A 14,559-nucleotide genomic window follows, 5' to 3' on the forward strand; every position below is an offset into this window, starting at 1 on the left:
CTTCAGAAATGTCTTTTCCATTTCTAAAATATCTCCCTATCTTATTTTTTTATGGTTATAAGTTGAATAGGTGTTGTAAAATTCCCAAAGGTAGATGTGCACTAACCAACCCTAAAACTATAAATAGAATACAAGACTGAACCCAAATGGTTTAGCTATAATAACAAGAATTCTATTGGTCAGAATCAGTAACGAAAGAAGAGTATTCAGGAAGTTTTCTTTGTGTGATATGAATGGACTGACCTCAAATATAGATTGACAAACAGATGAATGGTGCATGTACATGTGGACACTTTGTGAGATGTCTAATGAAAAAAAAAATTAAGTGAAATTGGTGAGAGTTTAGTAAAGTTCAGTTTAATCAATAATATAAAAATATATTTGAGAGAGAGAGAGAGAATGCACCCTTTTCTTTACTTAAAGTAATTAAAAGTATTTTTAAAAGAAAAATATAGTCCAATTTTATTTTATCCAAATTTATTGATTTAGAAACACTTGGAATAATGTTTCAAATTAGAGAGAGAAAAAGAGAGAGTGCATCTAATTTTTTTACTTGAACATGTTAAAGTAATCAAATGCATATTTGAGAGGGAAATATATTCAAATTTGATTTAATTGATGTTCACTTTAAAAAAAATATATAGGGAAGTAGCTGCTAAAGACACTGAAATCAACTCAGATTTACCTGTAAAATCAATCTACGCTTGAGTAACTTTGTGACCTAATGTGATTCTTGGCTGACCAAATTGTAAAGTCTATTGATCAATCCAGCAGGCAATTGAAAACTCAACCGGTCTTTTGTAATTCGCTGCAAGACATTTAGTCATCACGCTAATAACAGGAATGGAAGATATAGTACCATTTGATACATCGTGAAGAATCATTCTAATACTTGATGAAGCTTCATGAAACGTTTCGTGAACTACTTTTCTACATTTCGTAAAGTGCCTTTCTAAATTTCATGAAATACCATTTTACATTTCGTAAAGTACATATAACATTCTTAATTTCATGAAATACAATTTTACATTTCATAAAGTACACGTACCATTCTAAATTTCGTGAAGTACCATTAAAAATTTCATTTATACCATTATGAATTTCGTGAATTACAATTATAAATTTCGTGAATTAACATTATATATTTTATGAAGTACCATTCTAAATTTCGTGAAGCACCGTTCTACATTTCGTGAAGCACTATTTTACACTGTGTTACTGGGTTCCGTACTGAGTAGTTATACAGAAAGTAAGCTAATAAAAATTACTTTGTATCGTTCCATTCGATCTCTTCACATTTGGATGTTCCAATGGATACCGAGGAAGACGAAATATTGGGTTTCCCAAAATTTTCTCCCGTCAAATAAAGCACGGTGCCACCCTCTACTGGACCGCTTTCTGGAGAAAGCTGAATTCATACACATAAAACAACATTTGAATAAAGTAGAAAAAAAACTGTGAAAGTTATTTTCATACATGTACGTTGTTTTCAAACACATTATCCACTTTTTGAAGACTACATTAGTGCTTACTCCTCCTAGGCACCTGATCCCATCTCTAATGTGTCCAGGGGTCCGTGTTTGCCCAACTATCTATTTTGTATTGCTCATAAGAGTTATGAGATTGATCACTGTTCGTTATCTTCACCTTTCACCAGTAAAATAAAACCAAAACAGCAAAAATACTTGATAATATCTCTCGAAATTAAAAACTGTCGTAAATTTTCAATATTTACCTTGTGAATGAATGGCGGACAGCTTGTATTGTACCACGTGGTTGCACACTCCCCTTCCTGCAGACAAGCATCTTTACACCAACCACATACCAAAGAATCATTACTCTTTACACATGCTCCACAGGTCGTGTGAAATTGGCACGAGTATAATGGGAATTTCGAAACCTTGAGGAAAATATTAAGCAATTAATAGATGTGGAATACGGTTCAGCGTTGCCATAGAAAATAAAAGAAGTACGGAATGAAATATCATTTAATGGTTCAACAACAATTCACCAAAACTATCCTCCAAAGGATTATGCACGGTAACACCGTTATTCCGGCCGGGTATGACGTGGGTGATCTTAAAAATATGACCGTTTTGGATTTAATTGATACGTAGTGGGTCAGACAAAAAGAAAATATTTTATTTTCTGTAAGTCCTTTGATGGTAATTTTTTTTAAAGTACATCAATTTCTTTTATACATAAGTTAATGAAACATGAAAACACTTTACCCAGCTAACCAACGAATTGTTTATTATAATATAAATGACGCATCCTGAAAATATTCTGTATGGTTTATTTACATGTAGAGAGAATGTCCATGGGAAACTCGAAACACTATCAAACTTTAGTTAAATTTGTAAACGAGTTCATTTCCGAAATATTTTATGAAAATGTCTAGAAATAATCTAATAAAGACCAACAATATTTTCCTGTTACATGAATGCATCATTGAAAAGTTAGATGGGGGTGTTTGAATAAGTGCCAATATAGATTTATATGTACGCGCTGATACGGTATATAGAAAACAATCATAATTGTGATAATGTATTGATATATTTACATTTCAATTTTTTGCCTCTGATGTCTTTACAATGTAAATTGTAACGATAGCTATTTCCTCATAAAGGCGCTGCAAGCGCAAACAATGCGCGTATAAATACAGATCAATATTGTATGTATGTTATATATAAATACTATGGGGTTATTGAACTTATATTGGTGAATATTGGCACGAGTTGGCTGTGAAAATGCACGAGCTTGCGAGTGCATTTTGACAGCCAACGAGTACCAATATTCACCTATATAAGTTCAATAACCCTTTTATTATATAGCTAAAGTATTTAGTTGTTAAATTATATCCCTTTTCACTCAAACTACTCCAAAATAGACGAGAATTCATCAATATTGGCAGTGTGCAATAACAGCATGCATTTCTTAACTGTTCAATATTTAACCCGTCATTAATGCATGAAGCAAACTGATTTTGTAAATGTGGACATAATTTATGTACAGTGAAACATTTTGCTTAAGTAAATATCAAATACCGGCTCTGTCAGATTCGGAAGACCGTCGTCTGCCATTTTGGCTTGTTTACATCGTTACGGTAACGTCAATATTGAACGCTCATACTCGGAATGTTTCGGGAGCATACAATTTACGCAATGCAATGCTAGCGTTCAATAAATTCTCAGGATATTGAACGCTAACATTCTCTAGATTTTACGCAGATTTTATATTAGACTATTTATTAGCTATATAATAAAGATCAATATTGTATGTATGTTATATCGGCTGGAAATCCCAATAGAAATGAAAGTTGAATGTAAATATAAGAACTAAATTATATTATAGAAAATTCATGACAGTGTGGACTAATACTTCGTATTTCATGTTCTACACCGACGTGAAGCGTCGCAGTATTAAATGCTTAAATTCAAAGATAATTCATTTTACAATCTAAAGACACCTGAATCTTTCAGGTGTCAGGTCTGTACATAAATATGGGAAGTTGACGATGGAGAATCTGAAGTCTGTCGTGAAGTTGAGTTGTTAGCTTGTCGTTAACATCTATGTTCAATGAAATGTCTCACTAAGAAGCAGACTAAGACTTGTCACAAAGGCTGGTGTACAAAGGATATTGTGTCAGAACATGTGACAAGGTCATTTTATTAGCGCCAAGGTCACTATTAAAGAACGTTACGCACAATTATAATGCAGAAACATTGAAAATTTCATACTAGCTTAATAATGAATATTGACTCTGGATCACTGTGATTTAAGCAGAGTAACAATGGGAGATCGGATAAGATTGCAATCACTGAAATGTATTTTAAAGACATGTACTAGGATTTATAAAAACTATCGTGTTATTTCTATCATTCAAAAGTACTCTAATATTCTTATCTCAATCTGTTGAGCAGGAGATGGCGGGCACGATTTGTTTGGCATTATATGACTGAAATCTAGCGCCTGTTAGCCGGCAAAAAGTCGGTACTGAAATTTCATTTATCATTCGGTGAAGTATTGCATATCGATGACCGATAAAAAAAATTGAGTTTATATATAGTCGGACAACAATTAATACATGTATATCTAAGACAACATTATCGTATCAATTGCTTTTGTGAGTTTTTACATGTACATAGGATAATACAGAAAGAACATCGTATTGTGGACGTAATATCTATTTCAATTTTCTTAATTTTTTAAAGTAGAAACTACATAAACATCCGTTGATTTCATTAGTAATTAACAATCCATGGTGGGATTCCTATTATATTTAGATTATAGGCTTTGTGTAATTGTTTCCTGGTTTATAGTTCAAGATCCCGTTGCCTGAAAGCCAACCATATTTAACTATAGTTAACTGCAGTCATTTCTCCCCTAACTCATACACAAGAATAACTCTTCATTAAAGTTGATGTGTTATGGGCTCCTTAGAATCAACTCTCGGACTTACCTTATTTCCGTATAAAAAATAAGCGTACGACCCACTCTGATCTGTTTCTACATCCGCTTCTATCTTGATGCTTCTGTTTTTTGTCAGATCAAATCTGCCATATACTTTAGGTGAGTTGCTATCTGCCTGAAACATAAAATCTTTTGTAGTTTCAAAACAAAGGAAAAGTAGTCGATGAATATCGAGTACGTAGTTTTCATTACTATAACTTAATTAACCTAATCATAGTAAGGTGTCCTATATTCTAGTAATATTCACAACCATCGCCTGCATATTGTGTTTATGTCCCTCAACTGATTCAATACGCAAGAGCTTGTTCTGTGTATGGTCAGTTTTTAAATCGAGACAGATTATTAACAAATAATTTGATGTTAAAGGGAAGTCAACAGCCTCGTTTGAAGTCAGTATTTCCCGAATTCCGTGGTCGTTATAACGATCTAATTTACAAATACAACCTCTCATAAGGAAATATTCTTTCAGACATTATTAAAGTAAAAAACGTGGGATAAAAATATTTACTCTCTGTCCAAAGCTGTATATGTAGCAACATATCTGGAATAACAATACCACTGTCCGAAGCCTGGCTGTCATTGTTTCCGGGGTTTTTACATGTACATATGGGATACTACTAACATGAAAACCTGCAAACTTATAAACGATTTTTGATTGAAGTGATCAAAATGCAACATGACTACATGTAATATTGAAACGCGTATGCATAGGTCGATAAATCATATTCGTAAGTCAACTGTTAGAGCTCCCCCCCCCTGAAAACTATCGCTCTGTACAATCAATGGTTAGAGTTGAGTACCCTATGTGTATGCTTGTTTTGTAGAAAATATCATGAAGGTTTTAAATTGCACTGAAATGTTTTTGTTTCGCTTATCTAGAGAACTTTTACGTAAAAGTACCACATACGTTGCAAAATTGTGACATCAAAGTCATCGGAAATAAGATTGCATCTTTGAAAAATAGAGATTCTTGGCTTCTATTACTGAAAATAATATCAAGTTCTGACTAAGGACCATTTTGGCTATCCGTGGCTCTGGGTGTGTTCTCTTTCAATATGAATATGAATAGTATATGCACGAGTTAACAGATTCTGAACACTACTCCCAATAACAGAGACACAAAAAATCACATTCGCAGAAAGCAATCTCATATATCTTATCACAATCATGATTAAGTGAATGTAAATATTGGAATTCAATTTAATAAAAAGATCAAACATGAGTAGTAACTTGGATGTACATAATTAAGTTTATTATTTCATAATGTCGGTCCGTGTTAATGACTGTCGTCATCGCAAATCTCCATCCCTATGGCGGCAGAAATGTGCCATCTGTTCACAAGCAACACATTACATTTAGAGGACTCCTTCACTCTATTGACTACTTTTTGTGTCAACAAAATTACCCTAATTTTACCATCATTTTTATCATTTTTAGTTGATAATTGATTTCATCGATATTTGTTGAACAACAATTCATGTTGCTTTGGAAGTGGTAGAAAATCACGAAAACACATGATTTGCGATGCAGGATGTTTTACTGATAAAGGAAGGACATGGAGAAGAATGTCATGCAGTTTAATACCAATAATGCTATACTTGTTAAGAAATCGCCATTGAATATACAAAAGTAGGCAAAATGCACGCTCTCTTAAAAATCAATATACCTTTAAAAGCAGTCCATCGCTGGTTCCGACCCATAGTATTTCACTTGAATGCCCTGTTAGATTCTGAGCGTAAACGGATGTGAACAATTTACTGTTGTCTGTTTGTATCAATGAAACTCTATGAGGGTTCCAGTGCTCTAAATTTTCAATTCCATCTAAATGCCTATCTTTTGTACAGAAGTTGTCCAGCGTAAACTAAAGTAAATATTGAGAAAAGGTAAATATACGATAGCAGAAATAAGTAGTGCATGTTTTACTTACATTTTGATAATGTATTGCTTCTTTTTATTTGTGCGCCTTGCCTATGTACATGCAGATGTTACTCACATTTTTATTTCTTTTACACATGTATTTTCTGTCATTGTTGCAGTTTTTCCATCTCGGAGGAGTATATCCGGAACTTGTCAAATAGGTGTAACAACTCTTAAAATCATCGTCAAATTGTTCTTTTATATCCCGGAATCTGCAGACTACTGAGGAAGGCCCAGCTTCCAAAGACCCACGTCCTGTTCCGAAAGCCACATACAAATGCTCTTTCGCAGAATAATAAGCAGCAGTTGCAATATTATGCTGATTACACTTTAATATTCTTTCTTGAAACGTGCCCATGTAGTCATCAAGTTTGCAAATCCGCGATATTTTGGTTTCAAAATGCTCTGTTCCACCCTCTTTTCTTATTTTTAGATAGATCGAATACACAAAGTTTTCATCTTGGAATCCATAAATGAATTTCAGATTCGATTGTTGTCGTTCTCGGACGCAAAGCCGAAGTTCAGAATACGCAGTTTCGCGGGAAAAGACTGAATCATCAAACCTCTTAAAAGAAAATTCGTTGTGCGTGTTTTGCTTGAGAGTTCTCCCATCCCAACTCGTTCCAGTAAAATAAACCCAACCTGTTGTTTTCTGAAATGGTACAATAATGGACCCATACTTGCTTCCTAAATAATTTGCAGGTTCTCTGTCAGGTAACGGTTTGATATTATTTTTATACAATAAGCTACAGTTTCCGTACTGCACAGACCCACACATAATGGTTTGGTTTATCGCTGGAAAGTACTCCAAGACTTCTACAACATTATCAGTTAGTGTTGCATTTGCACAAGTGTGTATTTCTGATGGTGGGCAATTTTTACTGTTTTTCCTTGGTCCCACAGAAATACTGAACATTTTTTCAAAATTGGAATTCATTCGCATTAAAGCATTTTTCCCACCGGCAAAAATGTCTCCGGATTTTTTATCAATGGCGATTTTTCTGAGATCCGAAGATGGGTCATCTGTCTCTCTTGTTAGATAAAATGTTTGAATGATTCGGGGAGTATTCAGTAGAAGAACAACAACTAAGTACGTCGTCATAGTGATGATTCCAGTTTCTCTAAAACGAAATAAATCTATGTCAAATCATACGAAATTAATCACAAAATTCTGCAAGAATATGCAGTTTCATCCAGAACGAAACTTTGCAAAATGTGGAGCGGCAATAGCAATGTTCTATATTCATATGACTAATCGTTTGTCATTCTATTCTAAATCTGCATCAGGGTTGAATGTTGTGTATGATGGTATATAAAACATTGGAGATTTCAACTTTACCTCACATGAACCAATTGGGTCCACACTAGCTTTTACTATTAAATTCGGTACGTTTTCTGATATACATATGATAAGGGTATAGACGCTGAACCGCTGACTGGCTGGGAGTAAGGTCGACTATGAAAGAAAGCAAGAAGCACCCATGCAAAATATTTCAAAATAGGTAAGAATGCTGTAAATGTATTACATTTGGCTGTGTATTCTATCTAGCGCCTTTGGCGGAACGCAGCTTCCGCTAAATCAAGTACATCGCTAAATGCCATCCGTAAATCTAGATGTTTAAAGTAATTCAGGAATGTGCTAAATCAAATCTACTCTAACTTGTTGAAAAAACGATTTCCGCCAAATATCGTACACGCCAAATATAATACGTTTACAGTAACTGACGCTGAAGGTCTTTCTTAAAAACAAATGACGTTTTCAACCACAACCCACCAATATACCATATCACAAATCAATATAACATCTCCCACCAATTGACCAGATCATAGGTCAATAAAACACTTTCCACTAATAGACCATATCACAAGTCAATATAGCATTTCCCACTAATGGAAAATATCAGAGCTATAAGAGTAAGCGAATTTGCGAAGATGCACAATAAGGTCATGTCAGTTTTCCAGCCATTTTATTCTAGCTATAAACTATGTAACACATTAACTACATTTCTGAAGCATGTTTAGTTTCTGCAAATTCATCGAAACTCAACATCTGATAATATTCATGTGTGCTGCATTTTCATACCGTCACACTACAATATTTTATAAATCAATTCAGCAATTCACAAGGAATACAGAATTGTGAGTTGGTCAAACATGGACCCCTGGATATACAGATGTGGGATAAAGTGACTAAGAAAAGTAAGCATCCCCTGTCGACCGGTCACACCCGCTGTAAGTCCTATATCTTGATCAGGTAAACAGAGTAATCCGTAGTCAAAATCAGTGTACCAGGAATGGGATAGAACATATGACAATGTGCAAAAAACTGGATAATACAGGTTAGCAATGTTTGATAATTTGTTGGATTGATTGATTGATTGTATATTATTTAACGTCCTTCTTGCGAATTTTTCACTCATATTGAGACGTCAACATTGCTGGAGAAGGGTTGTAAAATGTAGGCCTATGCTTGGCGCTTACGGCCTTTGAGCAGGGAGGGATCTTTATCGTACCACACTTGCTGTGACACGGGGCCTCGGTTTTCGCGGTCTCATCCAAAATACCGTCCAGATTAATCACCACTTACGACAAGCAAGGGATACTGAGGACCTATTCTAACCCGCATCCCCACGGGAAAAAATTAAGAATAAAGATCAAATGTTGACAGTTTCATTTTCTTCATTCAAAGGCTATAGTACTATGGAATGTACCACTCAGTCCTTAGACCTATACAAAATTGACAGAATAGTAACAGGTGACCCAGCTCACTCCATACTGGATTTGACCATTTCTGTTGCTAGAAAACCTCTTGAGCCTTGTGATTTTGACCTTGAATAAGTAAGAAAATTTTAATCTATCTAACAAGGTAAAACTCTCATAATTTGCAAGTAGATTGCCTATGGTAAGGCCTACACTTCATGTATGTTCTTTGACCGTTAGAACTTGACCTTGGAGTTTGACCCAAATTTTAAAACTTAAACATTTCTCATAGCTTTTGAATGGTGAGTGATAGGACTCTCATAATTCATATATACATTCCTTGTGACAAAACAGTTTATCGTATTCAAAGTTTCTAACCTTATGACCTTAACCTTGGAATTGAACGACTTTTAAGAAAATCTAAGGTATCATATATCTCCTGAACTATTTAAGATAATGCTTTCATACTGTGTTTTACATAAATTTCTTATGGCAAGACCTGTTATTGAATGCTATGATATGATGTTTGACCTTGACCTGTTGTTAAAATTAAAACCATACCTACTCAATATCTGATTAACTGACTTACCTAAACGATAGAAGAGTTCTTGAATGGGACGTAAAACAATATGTGAATATAAGTGAAACGAGAAATTAGATTTATATCTAATAGAAATATGCCTAATATGTACTGTTTAGTTATAGAATACTTATCAAGATATTTCTATGATGTGCAAAATAAAGTCCTGACTGAATTATAACAATATATTTGTTGACGCATCAGTTGTTTTCTTTCAAATACTTCATAAATCAGTAAAGCGTTAGCGTAGCGCACCGTAAGTGAATATAGCGTCAATAGATTATGAATATCTATATATAATATATGCATTCCAAAATTGTGAAAGTTTCAATGACATGTAATACTAGATGTTTAAACAATTAATAATGCATGTAACTGCATGTAATTGTTACAGATTTATATAAACATTTAGTTGCCTTGGTCCTTAATTCGAAATCACTTATTTTGTGGAAAAGTGGTCGCAAACACCACCACAACCACGACATTTCGCAATCTATTTTTAGTAACAGCATACGACCAGTAATCCCCAAAATGCGCTTTTTTTAACTTCCCATATGCTTCCAAATGATATATGATACAAAAATCAAATATCTGATATAGAATTTGACTTGTGCATGCTATAATAGCAAGATTTCCGGGTATCAAAACTAAAACTCAGCCAACCTAAACAAGAATTACATTGTGATCTCCCTAATATTTTTAATGAATCTTCTTAAATGTAAACATCATGAAGTAGAAATATAAGGTGGCACCGTAGAATTTTGTCACACAACACACAAATATAATAGCAGAAGAGAAAACAATGAATGCATATCCGTGTGAATGTGAGTGAAAGAGTAGGGATTCTTTAAACCCTATACCCCCTGATCAGGTAAGGTTGTAAGGGTTATGTAAACACCTGACTATATACCTGAATAAATGTTGTTGAAAGGTTAAAAAATACATAAAATGGAAAAATAAGGTGACATCTTAAAATTTTGCCACACAACACACAAACATAACAGCAGGAAAGAGAAGAATCTGTAAAACTGGTAAGTAGTATTTGTGCAAGAGGAAATTCCGCACTATAAATATAAACTAGAGTTGCAAGATTGGGGTGTTGGGGGGGATTTTTTCCTCTATAATCATTTAAAAAACAATGCGTCCTTACACTTGGACAGCTAAAAACAAAGACATGATCACATGACACTTAATCAATATTTCATTGGTTGCTGATGATGGATATAAATAAATCTTCTGATACATAAAATGATTGGTTATGATTACTGTTATATTGCATGATACGATAGGGAATTACTGCAGTAAGTTTAATGTATGTGTTTAAATCACGAGGTCATGCAAAGGATGTTTATGATAATGTTCTAAGTGTTTCTGCAGATTTGCTTCCATACCATCTTACGATCCATTAAATGTACTGTTTGTGACATAATGACGTGACCATTTGCTTGCAAATCCACACCTCTCCCAGCATTGTATGTGTAAAAATACATCAATTGTTTAATCATTATGTTGCAGACAGTATATGATAGTGGGGGCACTTGAATTGGCTCCATAACACAGTCGCTGCTACTTAGAGAATGTACAACTCGCATATGTGCATTAACATACAATATCTGCATATAGCGTGTGGCTGACGTATACAACACAAGTTTAAGAAATATACGCTGAAGTGCAAATTTTTACTCATGCTTTGAGAAGGTTTACTTGTGATAGAGACTAAGAATCGCGAACTTCAGTAATGATGTGTATTTTCACAGTTCAGAGTAACTACCGCATGTAGAATGATAAGTTGTATGTATCGTAGCTGCTCTGGCAGGAAAGAGGGAGATTCTTTGAGCATCATGAAATATTTCATATACATTTAAAGTACTCCTCTGGTATATAGATATGTTAAACATATCTTATGCATGTAAAATGTGTGAAATTGAATATCTGAGTTCCGTGAAGGTATTTTATTACATTCCCCAACCAATTTGTAATTTTTTTTTCAAAAAGAGAACAGTTTTTTATAGGTAGGAATGTACAAAATGGATTCGTATCATTCATTTCGAGAACAACTTCCGGAACATTGGTATACACACATCCCTTTATTTCCTTATGCAAGAATTTGGTTTCATTATTTTTGAGAAATTGAAATTTCATTTGTTTGTCGGCAAAATGTGTATGCATTGATTTGGTATATTAATCTATAGTTATAGTTTTGTGGATGATACGTTGATCTGCATCAATGTTATGATATGTTCATCTGCATCAATGTTATGATACGTTAATCTGCATCAATGTTATGATACGTTAATCTGTATCAATGTTATGATACGTTAATCTGTATCAATGTTATGATATGTTCATTTGTTATGATATGGATAAAAATGAATTTTGTCAATATATGTAAAATCTGTAATATACCTAAAGCCTAACAGTTTTATCAGTCAGTTCGATATAGGTCTATAACTATGATTCCAATTTCCTACAACAATATTGACTAAACGTGTTAACTTCTATCTTAATATCAATAATGGCCCCACCACAAATTTCTAGAATATGCTACAATCTGCACCTGTTGTTAAATGTTTAATAAGCAGACAATTCGTCCTGTTTCTAATAGTAGGAAACTTGAATGTTTGATAGCTCCACCTGTATGGTTATCGGAATTTTCGGAATTTTCCCCATAGGCCTACCAATTAATTAGTTTCATAGTTGTACCCTCTACAGACACACCAACACGCGCATACAAAACAAACACACACAAACAACAAAGGAAGCAGTCGACATAACGTACTGTGTCTTTGTCATATTTTTGTTGATATAAAATCTACCGGTAATGCATGAATCACAGATACGGTCTTGGTGATACCCTATTACATAAAAAGGTGCTCCGAGATAAAAAATAAATAAATATGCATTTCATAGAACACGTGATTCTTGGATAGGCAGCACCATGACAACAACGGAAATTGGCTTTCATCGATAAATGATACTATTAAAGCATTGTTGGATAAGATGAAAATTAAACATCTAGATTCCCCTATAGCAATATTCATGTACTGAATTAGTTAAAGTCATTTCGTTTTCTTCTGTACACTCCGGTTTTATTCTCTTCAGCAAAACCTTTCTTAAATTGAATTAGTTTAAAAGAATAGTAATTTCAAAACGAACTTACCACCACTTTGCTCTCATGCACACTCCATATCGTCGTAAAACTATATGACAAATCCGCTCTTCTGTTTCCGCATCGTTAAGTTTTCAAAGTATCCACTTAAATCATATTTGGAAAGAGGAAGGAAAATCTAACTCATCCTAACTTACACCGACTGGTATCCCCGGAGACAGAGATCGTCCTGGAACATGTCACAGATAGAAATCTGACAATCGCTGAATTACAAATATCCTTTACATACCCAAAACCACAAACTTATTTGAGAGATATTTCAAGTGCAAACAATAGACACACCGCGGTTGAACTGAATAACTTTAATGTACATGACACTTTATAAATTTATCAATAAAACACTTTTATATATATTTCACGAGAAAAAAAACCCAGTTGTAATTCCTTCTGCACATTGTTTACATGAAATTATATCTCTTTGTTTCGATGAACAATTTGAAATGCTTTACGTTACTACTTCTTGTTTTTCTACTCAGGAAATTCATATAAAAACTGACACACAACAGTTTCTTTTTTGTATTGAGGAAAGCACATTTCAAGTGACGCAGAAGTACTTTTTTATCAAGTGTTACAGAGGGGCCCTCTCCTCTGACATTATGAAACAGAACAGACACTTCTCTCTAATATTCCTACGCTCCTTAACACTTATTGCTCTTTACTGTCTGCTTAATCAAGTATTAAACTGACAATTTTAGTTATCTTTTGACATCAATTTTATGAAATTCTTTAGTGGTTCAGAACATTGCGACTCTTATCTAAGCAAGGTTTTCACCCATCTTTTACTTGTAGGGTTGTGCCGAAAAAGGCAATTTTATAAGCATGATTACGGAGTTGATTTGGACACAATGTTGCAGAATAATATTTTTATTCGTAATGACACAGAACACAACTAAAACCTATATGGTCATAACTGTCGGCACACAAACTTAATTTTCATCAATGACGTATTTTCCTTCAGGATTTCACGTTCGTTATTTTTTTTTGGACTTCTCATCTACGGTTCTGATGTCATTCCCTCCGCACATCTCTTGTGTCAATTTAAACACTAGTGCCCTACTAAGAGTTTGATGATCTGATGTGCTTTCCATTTCCCGTTTTGTTTGAGTGAGGGTCAAACCACGATCTATAATTTCTCGTGCGACAAGAATGTCCTTGACGTTGCCATATAACGTAAATGTCATTACAGGTACGTTTAAAATAACACACTTACCTGCCGTTTATGGCGTCGTATGGTTGTAAAACAAGCACATTACACGGGAAACATCACATATTACATTGATAGAAATGTCAATGTGATATATTTCAAAATATGAAACTGTTTGCATTTATCTAATTGAGTGGTACAAAGAAAATATCTACTTAATTTTGTACCCAAACCAAACATGCACATGATTCTCTTTTTATTCAGTGACATCTTACTTATCTCTTTTATTACTTATTTGAAAATTTTCAGGTAAAAATCTGTTGGATTTGATGCATATTTCTAAAATTCTTATCATGGAATCATACTGTCGTTAAATAGACGTAAATTGATCGTCTCATTTCAAGCCATCAAATTGATTATCTGAAAACCGATCGCGGGAGCTAGTGGTTGGGTATTAACTTTACAACAGGGGGCTAGGGTTCGATCCCGGCTCTGCATCAAACCTAAAAGTTCTACGATAGGTAGTAACTGTTTCATCGCCAAGTGCTCCGCGTTAAAAGTGGAATTCACTGATTT

The 14,559-nt window shown here is 34.0% G+C and overlaps 1 protein-coding gene across 2 annotated transcripts in view; it reads right to left on the reverse strand.

Moving 5' to 3' along the window:
• Window positions 1–13,258, reverse strand: part of LOC125653770 (hepatocyte growth factor receptor-like) — a 28,138-nt gene extending 14,880 nt beyond the window's left edge. For both annotated transcript variants that reach the window (XR_008797213.1, XM_056145105.1), the window contains exons 1-6: window positions 12,831–13,258; window positions 6,467–7,511; window positions 6,140–6,334; window positions 4,463–4,588; window positions 1,736–1,900; window positions 1,269–1,408 (exon numbers count right to left, since the gene is read on the reverse strand). Coding sequence is in view for 1 of the 2 variants with exons in the window: in XM_056145105.1 (XP_056001080.1) it covers window positions 1,269–1,408; window positions 1,736–1,900; window positions 4,463–4,588; window positions 6,140–6,334; window positions 6,467–7,492 (1,652 nt within the window). In the remaining variant the exon portion in view is untranslated. The remainder of the gene's footprint in view (window positions 1–1,268; window positions 1,409–1,735; window positions 1,901–4,462; window positions 4,589–6,139; window positions 6,335–6,466; window positions 7,512–12,830) is intronic.
• Window positions 13,259–14,559: the final 1,301 nt, after the last annotated feature.

The sequence above is a fragment of the Ostrea edulis genome, chromosome 7 (assembly GCF_947568905.1).
Source record: "Ostrea edulis chromosome 7, xbOstEdul1.1, whole genome shotgun sequence".
Classification (NCBI taxonomy): Eukaryota; Metazoa; Mollusca; class Bivalvia; order Ostreida; family Ostreidae; genus Ostrea; species Ostrea edulis.